The sequence below is a fragment of the Salvelinus alpinus genome, chromosome 7 (assembly GCF_045679555.1).
Source record: "Salvelinus alpinus chromosome 7, SLU_Salpinus.1, whole genome shotgun sequence".
Classification (NCBI taxonomy): Eukaryota; Metazoa; Chordata; class Actinopteri; order Salmoniformes; family Salmonidae; genus Salvelinus; species Salvelinus alpinus.
The window spans coordinates 27,669,099-27,682,445 of record NC_092092.1 but is presented as its reverse complement, the minus strand read 5'-3'; the positions used below and the strand labels follow the sequence as shown (position 1 = coordinate 27,682,445).

Here is a 13,347-nt window from a genome sequence, read left to right as displayed (position 1 = left end):
TTGAGATGTGATATCTCTATCATAATCTGACAGATTGAGATGTGATATCTCTAGCATAATCTGACAGATTGAGATGTGATATCTCTAGCATAATCTGACAGATTTTGAAGGGATTCTTTTATTATGTTGCTTAGATTGACGCGCGGGTGCGTCAATAGACTATTAAAGACAAGCCAGCAAATCCTGTCCAAGCACTATAAATGCCCCCATTTGTATGCGTTCGCAGATGCACACACTCATAAACACACACACATAGACACACACACACACACACATAGACTCTCATAGTCACACACACACATAGACACACATAGACACACACACACATAGACACACCACCAACAAACCAATATGCTGCATGTCCCCAGCAGGAGATAACAGCTCCCTGGCTCACTGAGATTACAACAGATTACTGTAATAATATCGACTCATCTGATGCTCAGTACTCTATCGTAATCAGATGACATGAGCAATGGACCGTCTCCTCCCTCTCAATCATCTGATCTGTCTCTTAATCTCTGTGCTGGTGTGTGTGTGTGTGTGTGTGTGTGTGTGTGTGTGTGTGTGTGTGTGTGTGTGTGTGTGTGTGTGTGTGTGTGTGTGTGTGTGTGTGTGTGTGTGTGTGTGTGTGTGTGTGTGTGTGTGTGTGTGTGTGTGTGTGTGTGTGTGTGTGCGTGCGTGTGTGTGCGCGTGTGTGCGTGTGTGTGCGTGTGCGTGTGTGCATGTGTGTGTGTGCGCGTGCGTGTGTGCGTGCGTGTGTGCATGCGTGAGTGTGTGTGTGTGCGTGCATGCGCACACGTGTGTGTGGTATGTGTGTGTGTTCTCCAGGCTTGTGGCTGGAGCTGGAGGTGGTATACACTGGGGCCCTGCAGATGACCCTGGAGACCAAGATCAACCTGTCCAAACTGGGCAAGGAGGGCAAGGAGGGAAGCCTGGACACTGACAGCCTCACTGATACTGGCAGCCTAGGGTCAGTCACATTGCAGTTAATACTGCACTATCATCTAAAAGAAAATATATGGTTTACTGTACAACATGCATTTTACGTAGTACAACTAACATTATTATTTCATTGTAAATTGAACTGCAAAATTACTTGCCTGGGTTCCAGTCTGTTTGTGCTATTATGGAATTTTTGCACAAAACAGATCTGGATTTCAGGCTACAATAAAACCATTGCCTTGCGGCATCTATGCTGACATCCTGGTAATGATTAGCTGCTATGCTCTGTCAGAGGGGACTGACAATTAATGATAATTAAGAGACCAACCTACAAAATCCCTCTTAACCTGTCAAACTCCTCTAATAGTGAATCTTTAAACGGAGCCTGTTGATGACAGAGCTGTCTATACATGACAGAGCTCTCTATACATGACAGAGCTCTCTATACATGACAGAGCTCTCTATACATGACAGAGCTCTCTATACATGACAGAGCTCTCTGTACATGACAGAGCTCTCTGTACATGACAGAGCTCTCTGTACATGACAGAGCTCTCTGTACATGACAGAGCTCTATATACATGACAGAGCTCTCTATACATGACAGAGCTCTCTATACATGACAGAGCTCTCTGTACATGACAGAGCTCTCTGTACATGACAGAGCTCTATATACCTGACAGAGCTCTCTATACATGACAGAGCTCTCTATACATGACAGAGCTCTCTGTACGTGACAGAGCTCTCTGTACGTGACAGAGCTCTCTGTACGTGACAGAGCTCTCTGTACGTGACAGATATCTCTGTACGTGACAGAGCTCTCTATACGTGACAGAGCTCTCTATACATGACAGAGCTCTCTGTACGTGACAGAGCTCTCTGTACGTGACAGAGCTCTCTATACATGACAGAGCTCTCTATACATGACAGAGCTCTCTGTACGTGACAGAGCTCTCTATACATGACAGAGCTCTCTATACATGACAGAGCTCTCTGTACGTGACAGAGCTCTCTGTACGTGACAGAGCTCTCTATACATGACAGAGCTCTCTATACATGACAGAGCTCTCTGTACGTGACAGAGCTCTCTATACATGACAGAGCTCTCTATACATGACAGAGCTCTCTGTACGTGACAGAGCTCTCTGTACGTGACAGAGCTCTCTGTACGTGACAGAGCTCTCTGTACGTGACAGATCTCTCTGTACGTGACAGAGCTCTCTGTACGTGACAGATCTCTCTGTACGTGACAGAGCTCTCTGTACGTGACAGAGCTCTCTGTACGTGACAGAGCTCTCTGTACGTGACAGAGCTCTCTGTACGTGACAGAGCTCTCTGTACGTGACAGATCTCTCTGTACGTGACAGAGCTCTCTGTACGTGACAGATCTCTCTGTACGTGACAGAGCTCTCTGTACGTGACAGAGCTCTCTGTACGTGACAGAGCTCTCTGTACGTGACAGAGCTCTCTGTACGTGACAGAGCTCTCGATACATTATGTTGATTCTTTGGTCTGTTTCCAGATTTAAATGGATTCCTACAGTAGATCCTTGTTCTGTCATAAAAATATCATCTTATTTGTAAAGCATGTATGAGCTTGTTTTTACAGTATGGTTGGCTCTGCTGAATATGGTTTTATTTAGGTGTCAAATCCATAAAATGTCTCTATCAGGTTTGTGGATAAAGCTAGGGTTGGGGCAGAACTGTGGACATGAAGCTAGGGTTGAACTCAGATGAGGATTAAGGTTAGTCTCAGTGAGAGCTGAAATAATTTTTCTCTCATGCTTAGCCAGAGCGAGTAATGAGTACATACATTTTCACTCTTTTTTGTACTAGTTGCCAGTGGGAAGCGAACCCACAACCCTGGCATTACAGGTGCCACATTATACCAACTGAGCCTCACGAGACACTCGGGAAACCTGTGTTGTTGTGTTTTGTGTCCAGGTCCAGACCCATCCTCAGTGTTCTGGCTGACAGTGATGAAGAGTCCTCCAGCGCCGGCTCTTCAGATGAGGAGGAAGTACTGCTCTCAGAGCACCAAAGCATTGTGGGAGAAAAGGGGACTCTACCTGGTGCTGAAGGGTAATTGATGTCTCTTTCTCTTACACACCAAATATAGTCGGCCATGCAGAATGATGCGGCCAGGAGTTTTTCCTGACTGTGACCTGACTCTGACCTTGTGCTATATTTGCCTCGATTCAATCCGTAGCGATGACATTCGGTTTTGTAGCTCGTTTTACATTTAAAGGCAATGTTCCCACGTTAGCAGAGACTGCATTCACGGTAAACGCTGCATATATCGGCTTAATCAGAAATGATCTCGACATTTCAAGCGTGCTATAGCGCTGAACTTCGAGCCCTAATATCATTTTCTATAGTCACAACCAGAGTTGTGGACTCAAGTCACATGACTTGAACTCAAATCTGACTCCAGTCACAAATTTGATGACTTTAGACTCAACTTGAAAATAAAATAACTTGAGACTTGACTTGGACCCTCAAGACTTGGGACTCGACTTTGACTGGAGACTGATGACTTGAACTTATCTGGCCAGGTTTTGTAATGTTTTGTCACTCATTTTGTGGCACAGAGTCTATGTGGATTACTGTACACCCAGCCAGAGACAGTAGCACAGGATCGCCCTTGCAAAAAAACCTGCAACAGATTGGCTAGTGAAACGCACACTCGGCACTGTGATTGGACCAGCAAACTGTCAATCAACACAGGTCGGGTGGCGAGCTAGGGTACAGATTGCTAACTTGCTGTACAGCTATAGGATCAGGTGCACCGCAAATGTCAAATCATAGAAGAGAGGATTGCCGTAATACATATACAGCTACAAAAATTGCTTGGTGATGAAGAACACTTTGCAAGCTCATCAGTAATGGGGCAACAATTGCTAGTATAGGCCTACTGGCATTTTGGTATGCAACAATTGCTTTAAATTGGTAATTTACATATGAAACTTGCATTTGGAATTTGTTTAAAATATATTATTACTGTGGTAAAGATGCACCATTGCGCACCTCTTCACTTATGCTCTCCAAACTGCTTCTTTTCTCTTGTTGAAGTGTTTGCTGTTGCTTTCACACGTTAAAGTGCATAGGCCCTATCTGGTAAATCTAGATTCCATCTAATACTACAATAATTGACAGCGTTTCATCATTCCATCCCTGTACCGTTTATTGTGCACATGAACGTTCACAAGACGTATCTGGTAGAAGTTCTGTTTATTTCATATTTCCCGGGTTTTGTCGGACTTCCGTTTGTCTGCGCTCCACGAGAAATTGATTGTTGGTGTTGAAATATCATTAACAATCATTCATTTTGATTAAAAGGAATGTAACAATGGAAGTGGAAATGGCCTTTTACATTGTAGAACCAGTTTATGGGTTGTAATTGCCAATTGGGTAATTGTATGGTTCTGGGGACCAAGTGATTATATCATATAGGCCATTCTTCTCTGCAGATCCTATCAAGTCAGGTTGGATGGGGAGTGTCGCTGCGCAGCTATCTTCAGGTTTCTCCAGAGATGTTTGATCGGGTTCAAGTCTGGGCTCTGACTGGGCCGTTCAAGGACATTCAGAGACTTGTCCCGAAGCCACTGCTGTGTTATCTTGGCTGTGTGCTTAGGGTCGTTGTCCTGTTGAAAGGTGAATCTTCGCCCCAGTCTGAGGACGTGAGCGCTCTGGAGCAGGTTTTCATCAAGGATCTCTCTGTACTTTGCTCCGTTCATCTTTCCCTCCATCCCGACACTTAAATATATTTTTTTTTAAATCTTCATTTAACTAGGCTTAAAAACATCCCCACAGCATGATGCTGCCACCACCATGCTTCACCGTAGGGATGGAGCCAGATTTCCTCCAGATGTGACACTTGGCATTCAGGCCAAAAAGTTCAATCTTGGTTTCATCAGACCAGAGAATCTTGTTTCTCATAGTCTGACAGTCCTTTGGGATGTCATGTGCCTTTTACTGAGGAGTGGTTTCCGTCTGGCCACTCTACCATAAAGGCCTGATTGGTGGTGTGCTGCAGAGATGGTTGTCTTTCTAGAAAGTTATCCTATCTCCACAGAGGAACTCTGGAGCTCTGTCAGAGTAACCATTGGGTTCTTGGTTACCATGGCCCTTCTCCCCCGATTGCTCAATTTGGCTGGGCGGCCAGCTCTAGGAAGTGTCTTGGTGGTTCCAAACTTCTCCCATTTAAGAATAATGGAGGCCACTGCGTTCTTGGGGATTTTAAATGTAGCATGAAATGTTTTGGTAGCCTTCCCCAGATTGGTGCCTCGACACAATCCTGTATTGGAGCTCTAAGGACAATTCCTTCGACCTCATGGCTTGGTTTTTGCTCTGACATGCACTGTCAACTGTGGGACCTTATATAGACAGGTGTGTGCCTTTCCAAATCATATCCAATCAATTGAATTTACACCAGTTGGACTCCAATCAAATTATAGAAACATCTCAAGGATTATCAATGGAAACAGGATGCACATGAGCTCAATTTCAAGTCTCATAGCAAAGGGTCTGAATACTTATGTAATTTGCAAAAATTTGTAAAAACCTGTTTTGACTGTCATTATGATGTATTGTGTGTAGATTGATGGGGATTCTTTTTAAAAATCAATTTTAGAATAAGGCTGTAACTTAACAAAATGTGGAAAAAGTCAATGGGTCTGAATATTTTCCGAATGCACTGTACTTTGACATCACTTTCCCAGAATATAGCTTACATTTAAGCTACTAAGGCTAGATTCAATCCGTATCGCAAAAGATCTCTATTAAAATATGTGAATTGTTAATCGCGCTATGAAGTGGATCTTCAGTATTATGGATTGAATAGGGCCCTTAGTTTTAGATCATAGCAGTGCAGGTCATAGCAGTGCTGTTTTCATTTGTGACCGGTGTGACATTTACCTCTGAAGGCATAAGTCCTCTCATGTATAAGTCCTCTCTCCTCCTCTCCTCCCCTCTGCAGGATTGCTGCTGGTGGCGGGAGGACAGGCAGGCGGATTTTGAGATTTGTAGACAAAATTGCTAAGTCTAAGTACTTCCAGAAGGCGACAGAGAATGAGTACATCAAAAAGAAGATTGAGGAGATGTCCAACACGCCCCTGCTGCTGGCAGTGGAGGTTCAGGAGCTTTCTGGAACACTGGCTGTCAACATCCCTCCTCCCCCTACTGATAGAATATGGTACGGACCACACTTAACATCCCTCCTCCCCCTACTGATAGAATATGGTACAGACCACACTCAACATCCCTACTCCCCCTACTGATAGAATATGGTACGGACCACACTTAACATCCCTCCGCCCCCTACTGATAGAATATGGTACGGACCACACTTAACATCCCTCCTCCCCTTACTGATAGAATATGGTACGGACCACACTTAACATCCCTCCTCCCCCTACTGATAGAATATGGTACGGACCACACTCAACATCCCTCCTCACCCTACTGATAGAATATGGTACGGACCACACTCAACATCCCTCCTCCCCCTACTGATAGAATATGGTACGGACCACACTCAATATCCCTCCTCCCCCTACTGATAGAATATGGTATGACCCACTCTCACTCAAAGTTACTCAATGACACAGATCATGAACTCGATTCTGCCGGATGATTTTTTCTTGAGTAGAAGGTCGGGGGGGCCTGAACATAATTGCAAATAATTTGTAGACTACAAATTGACCGGAAGAAGCCCAAACAGATATAATATTTGACTTTAACATAATCATTTCAAACCTTGCTTACATTTGTATACGATCACGTGTCTCTTTATTATGCATCGAAATACTTGGGAACAGATTTCCAAAACTATAATCTCTTGGAGCTGACTTCCTGGTGTTTTTACAGAACGCTGCAACCCGCCTGGTATTTAACCTTCCCACGTTCTCTCATCTCACCCCATTCCGCCGCACACCACTCCACTGGCTTCCATTCGAGGCTTGCATCCACGACAAGACCATGTTGCTTACTCCCCCCCCCCCCCCCCCCCCCCCAGTTCAAACAACCTTCTAGCTCTGACTCACAGCTCTTACTCTACCTTATTGAGGGGGAAAAAAACGTCCTCTCACTGTCAACTGCGTTTAATTTCAGCAAACTTAACACGTGTAAATATTTGTATGAACATAACAAGATTCAACAACTGAGACATAAACTGAACAAGTTCCACAGACATGTGACTAACAGAAATGGAATAATGTGTCCCTGAACAAAGGGAACCCTGATAGGGTTCTTTGCCTGTGATATATGGTTGTCCCACCTAACTATCTTAAGATGAATGCACTGTAAGTCTGGTTAAAAGGTTAAAAGCGTCTGCTAAATGACAAAAAAATGTATATATTAAGTTACATGTTTTAAGTCCAACAATGATATGTATTGTTTTTACTTATATTTTTTCAAATAATCATTTTGCTCAGAAAACTCCCCAGTTGGGGAACCCTGCTCTATGGCGTTGTACACATTCCCTCTAGTCCACATTCACTCCGATTCCCTTTATCTCTTCATTTACGTACTTGCGTCTTCAGCATGAAAGAGCATTACTTTTCTTTTTGTGACAAGTTGAACAAAGGGTCAGGCAAATGATAGCAACCGATGATAAGACCACATTTTTTATAAAGGTTAGGTCAACATGGTAATTGCCTTCGGTTACTGTCTCTGTATTTAATGATGGTCCTATATTTGTGCATGTGTGTGTGTATTCCAGGTACAGTTTCTGTGTGCCTCCCAAGCTGGACCTGCGTGTCAGACCCAAGCTGGGGGAGAGGGAGGTCACCTTCTGTCACGTGACCGAGTGGATCGAGAAGAAGCTGCAGGATGAGTTTGAGGTTAGACTTCTCTTTCCTTCCTGCTGCTCCACCTCCTCTTTTCCTCTCTCTCTCTCTCTCTCTCTCTCTCTCTCTCCCCCTCCCTTCCCTACCCTTGTATCTCTCACCTTTCGCCCTCCCTTGTCTTTTCTCATCCAGCTCTTCCTCTTTTACTCTCCCCTGCCTCCCCTTCCCCCCAAATCCCAAGTAAGACAATCTATCCCCGATAAAACAATTCATCTATCTTCTCTCCATTCCAGAAAGTATTTGTGCTGCCCAACATGGACGATATCTACCTGCCTCTGATGCATTCTGGGATGGACAGTCCTCCAGCTGGGCTGCTGGAGGAGTGTCCAGCCCAGTCGTCACACTCACAACACTCCTCCATGGAGTCCATCGAGAGGATCTCCCAGGACAATACTGCTGCAGACTTGGACTAGTGCCTCTCTGTGGCCCAATGACACTAAGACACCCCTGAAATTCTCAAAGCACATCAAGTACACTGAACAAAAATATAAACGCAACATGGAAAGTGTTGGTCCCATGTTTCATGAGCTGAATAAAGGAGAATTTCTGTCTGTAATAAAGCCCTTTTGTGGGGAAAAACTCATTCTGATTGGCTGGGCCTGGCTGCCCACCAAGTGAAATCCATAGATTAGGAACAAATGTATTTATTTAAATTGTCTGATTTCCTTATGTGAACTGTAACTCAGCAACATTTTTGAAATTGTTGCATGTTGCGTTTTTTTTGTTCAGTATAGATGTGCCACCAAATGTAGTGAGATACTGTATATTACAGAACTTCAACCGACTTTAAGTGATACCTTTGGTCAATGTTTACATGTGAGGAACAGTAAAGAGATGTGTGTTTTGCGTGTTGATTTCATTTTTTACAGTTCAATGTCCTTTTGATCAGACAGTCCATATTTAATACGTGAAAGATGAAAACGATCGTTGAGTAAAACCAAGACATATAGAAATGTTTTTATGTCATGTTTTTAATCATTCAAGATTTGGATTTGCCAAAATACAATAATCAACATAATAGAAACATTATGAAAGTAAAACAATCCATCAGAATACATCTGCAGTCTGTACAAAATACACCAAAATGAAATTAAAAGTTTAATTAAAATACAAACCTCTTTCATTTTCATAGTTCCACATAATCATTATTTTATATAAAAACCCTTATGTCATTTAAGACGTCATTAATCATTTGTAAAATACAAAAATAAACCCTGTTCCCATCTTAGGAGCTGCTGCTTGTGCTGCTCTCCCCTTTAGTCTCCCCCCTCTCCATATCCCTCATACACCTCTCCTTCCCCTTTTCCCTCTCCATATTCCTCTCCCTCACCCTCCTGTCCCCCCTCTGCCTCTCCCATGACCTCTAGACTCACAGATTCCCCCTCTCCCTCTCCATATTCCTCTCCCTCACCCCCTGTCCCCCCTCTGCCTCTCCCATGACCTCTAGACTCACAGATTCCCCCTCTCCCTCTCCATATTCCTCTCCCTCACCCCCCTGTCCCCCCTCTGCCTCTCCCATGACCTCTAGACTCACAGATTCCCCCTCTCCCTCTCCATATTCCTCTCCCTCACCCACCTGTCCCTCCTCTGCCTCTCCCATGACCTCTAGACTCACAGATTCCCCCTCTCCCTCTCCATATTCCTCTCCCTCACCCCCCTGTCCCCCCTCTGCCTCTCCCATGACCTCTAGACTCACAGATTCCCCCTCTCCCTCTCCATATTCCTCTCCCTCACCCACCTGTCCCTCCTCTGCCTCTCCCATGACCTCTAGACTCTCACAGATGAGTGCCACCTGCCTCCTGACTTGTGTCATGGTGGTCTGCATTCTCCTCATCTTCCTTCGGAGGGCACTAGCGATGGCTCTGTGGTTCTGCCTCTGGTACTCCACCTGCTGCTTCAGCCGCCTGGGGTAACCATAATCATCATCAAAGAGGATTCATCCATTTACACCAAGATCATTTGTATATTGTCAAGGGGAAATTATAGCCTGGAATCCAAACTGAAAATCCTTCCTTTTCAGTGATATTCCATTGGAATTGACAGGAAAACTTACCTCATCTACCACAAAAGAAGGAAAGTGAGGAAAGCTTCTAAATGTAAGATACAAATGCCATGTCTATTCTGGCCCACCTCATCCACCCATTCCCAGTGTTTTAACACCCACCCACCTGAAGCAGTTGTGTTGGTTCTGGGTGGCCTGTGTGAGCAGAGCACCACAGCCCATGGGGCAGAGCTGGCTCCAGGGCTGACCGGTGCACCAAGGAACTCCTCAGACAGAGGGAAGGTGGCCGAGCAGCAATCATTGTTACACTGCATGGGAGAGTGAGAAGGGGAGAGCAGAGAGGAGAGGAGAGGAAGTGGAAGACTGTGAGAAAGTGCAAGTCAAAGATTGTGGTCAGTTGTTTACAAGATTTAGGGATAGTTTCATGACCTCTAGACTAGGGATATGCTTCACTGCCTCAATAATTAAGGAGGGCACTGTATATGCACATAGTACAAATATTTTTTGAAGTGATCGGGATTGCACAATAATGTTGGGAACTTATTTCCATTGTGGTCCCTATTATTTACATAGATACATATACAATTACATAGATACAGACACATTACATAGATACAGACACATTACATAGATGCAGACACATTACATAGATACAGACACATTACATAGATACAGACACATTACATAGACACAGACAAAAAGGTTATACTGTTCACTCATTAGCCAGATTTTGGTTATGGTTGGTATGGCTTTGAGTTACTGTGGTAGTTTGTTCCACTCAACAAATTGGTATATAAAAATGTGTTCTTACCAGATAGATTTAAACAGTGAGTATTCGAGTCTCTGCCTCTGGTATTATGCTGGTGAACATCTCTAACAAATAAAAAATAGTTGGATAGGTATCTGGAGTCCGTAATAATTCTGTGGACCAGACCAAGTTCAATTAATTCTACTCTTTTTTTTACCACAGATAGCCTGCTTAGCTGCTTAACATGTTTGACCTCCACAAGGGGAGAATTTAAGCACAATTCTTACAGGCTTGTTTTGGCTGGTCTAACTTATTCTTTAGGTGCTTGGGGCTGCTGTTGAACCATGATGTGCAGGCATAATCAACGTGACACTGGACTAGCGCACTTGAGTCTTTAGGGTGTCAATGTCAAGCCATTTTGAGGATGCTGGAATCGTATTTTGGACGAACGTGCGCATGCCTACTGGAGACTTTTGAAGTAGCCTAATCAGATTGAAACATTGTACCTGTGTTTATGCCACATCTAAAGGTACTACATTTTGAAGATGAAAGGACACATATTTGGGATATAGTGAAGCGTTAGGTTCTAGGTGCGCTGGGATCAGTTTCTCAGATTGGAGGTTGTAGCAGTTTGCTTGTTAAGCTTTCAGATTTCAGGGCTCAAACCACCAGTTTATAATAAAAGTTAGTGTGCTGAGAAGTGTAATGCATAAGGGAAGTACCAACACACCTTGATATAGAGGAGGCACATGCAAGCAGATGAGCAAATTTGGCAACACTCTTAGAAAAAAGGGTTCTTCGGCTGTCCCCATAGGAGAACTCTTTTTGGTTCCAGGTAGAACCCTTTTTGGTTCCAGGTAGAACCCTTTTGGGTTCCATGAGGAACCCTCTGTAGAAAGGTTTCTACATGGAACCCAAAATGGTTCTACCTGCAACCAAAAAGGGTTCTTTAAAGGGTTCTCCTATGTGGGCAGCCGAAAACCCTTTAATGTTCTAGGTAGAACTTTATTTTCAAAAAATGTGTTTGTAAAACCAGCCATAAAAATGAATGTAAAGACAGTAAAAAAATCAACGACCCTCTCCTGTGCCCAATAGAAAACAACAAAACCCCCCCCAAAGCAAAACAAAAAGTTTGACGACCCTCCCATCAGTTCCTCTATGCTTGAAAAATCTAATTTCCTTCCTACTGTGTGACCCTCACACATTGCTTCTTGAGAAAAAGGAAACCCATTACTTTGTAAAAGAAACATTTAGCAACATCAGGCTGTCATGACTCACCTTAATCCCGAGGCGGCTGATAGTTTCCCTCCATTTGTACATGACAAACATAAAGCTGGACCTGATAGGTTTCCTACAGCAGGGATGTGTCTCCTGTCTAGAGAGAAAGCTGAATTGAATCAATAAAAGGAATGTTACACTTCTACAGTAGAAACCTGAAGAAACTAGATGGTCATCATATTTAAGCACTGTGAAAATGTGCCAGAAATCTACATTTTGTGTCCTAGAAACACAGGTTGCTTCATATCTTTCATAATAATATAGCTACTACCTTTTCTTATGAATAACCAGTTAAGGTTACACTGAGGACATGATCCAGTGGACTGTACCTCCTGAGCCACTGTAGGATGCAGGTCTTGCAGAAGACATGGTTCCAGGCCACTCTGACAGGACACCTCAGGACAGATCTACAGATGGTGCAGAGCAGGTCATAGTCTGGACCGTCCAGAAACAGGTCCACGTCGTAACCCCCACTCTGAAACACACACACACACACACACACACACACACACACACACACACACACACACACACACACACACACACACACACACACACACACACACACACACACACACACACACACACACACAGAAACAAACACACATGAGAGAAGTTAGTTAGGAAATATGATTGTTGTACTTTAGGTGGTTCTAAATCAAAGGAATGTCAAAAGCAGTAAGTTAGTCAAATCAAAGCCACTTTGTTATAATAAATCAGAATCCGTGCAAAGGAACACAGGAAGAATCAAATCCCCCCCAACAATGTTACGTGGTTGACGATTTACAACATCCAGGCACTTTTTTATATTTGATTTTCCATGTGTTCCTTTCAACGACCCCATTCAATATCAACCAGCAGATGTATTTCTGGATACCCTTAGCTCTCTAGACACAAAGTTGTACTCCAAAGTCATAATCCATATTCCATCCGTAAAGTCACTGTTTATTATAATTTACATTTCCTAACTCACCATATTTCACTGCTCTGTTTTCAATTGTCATGAGGTCACAGTTGCCACTCTTTTCATTCCCACAGCTCAGCCCCTCACTCCCTTAGTTAGGACTAGCCTACATGTCAACAGCACAAGCACATACACAAACAAATAGTCATTAGTGCCGAGCCACAACAATACACTGCTAAAACACCCTGGAAATAAGACATCAACTGACCAATAATCATTCAGCTCCATGTCATTCCTCTTCTCTGAAGTTTTAGGGCCCACACTATAGTACTTACTGTTTGGCTCCAGAGCTAGTGACTTCACCACCTGGGTCTTTTTTTCTCTCCCTCTCTTTACTGCTTTGACAGGATGTTGCCATGGAAACGGAAATAGGGCTTTGAATGGCGGCTGGCTCTAGAGCTTCCAAACCAAACACATTCTCTGGCTATTGCTCTGACTGACTGCCACATTGAATGGGCTACTATGAATAGGCTTCTTTCAGAACTCAGCTGAGGTCAATACAATATAAAGGACACTTTCAATTTGAATGGCCTTTTAAAGGCAGTAACAGCCAACTTCATTTAGTA

At 43.6% G+C, this 13,347-nt stretch overlaps 2 protein-coding genes across 2 annotated transcripts in view; one reads left to right on the top strand and one right to left on the bottom strand.

Moving 5' to 3' along the window:
- Nucleotides 1–8,635, top strand: part of tex2l (testis expressed 2, like) — a 30,640-nt gene extending 22,005 nt beyond the window's left edge. The window contains exons 8-12 of the mRNA XM_071409693.1: nucleotides 829–970; nucleotides 2,886–3,023; nucleotides 5,920–6,135; nucleotides 7,663–7,783; nucleotides 8,023–8,635. Coding sequence (XP_071265794.1) covers nucleotides 829–970; nucleotides 2,886–3,023; nucleotides 5,920–6,135; nucleotides 7,663–7,783; nucleotides 8,023–8,202 — 797 coding nt within the window. The 3' untranslated portion in view covers nucleotides 8,203–8,635. The remainder of the gene's footprint in view (nucleotides 1–828; nucleotides 971–2,885; nucleotides 3,024–5,919; nucleotides 6,136–7,662; nucleotides 7,784–8,022) is intronic.
- Nucleotides 8,636–8,721: 86 nt separating this feature from the next.
- Nucleotides 8,722–12,872, bottom strand: rnf151 (ring finger protein 151). The gene is given in 8 exon segments (XM_071409695.1): nucleotides 8,722–9,056; nucleotides 9,058–9,114; nucleotides 9,528–9,693; nucleotides 9,958–10,039; nucleotides 10,042–10,099; nucleotides 11,818–11,914; nucleotides 12,147–12,292; nucleotides 12,791–12,872. Coding segments are annotated over 8 exon segments (651 nt in total). The 5' UTR covers nucleotides 12,794–12,872; the 3' UTR covers nucleotides 8,722–9,014.
- Nucleotides 12,873–13,347: the final 475 nt, after the last annotated feature.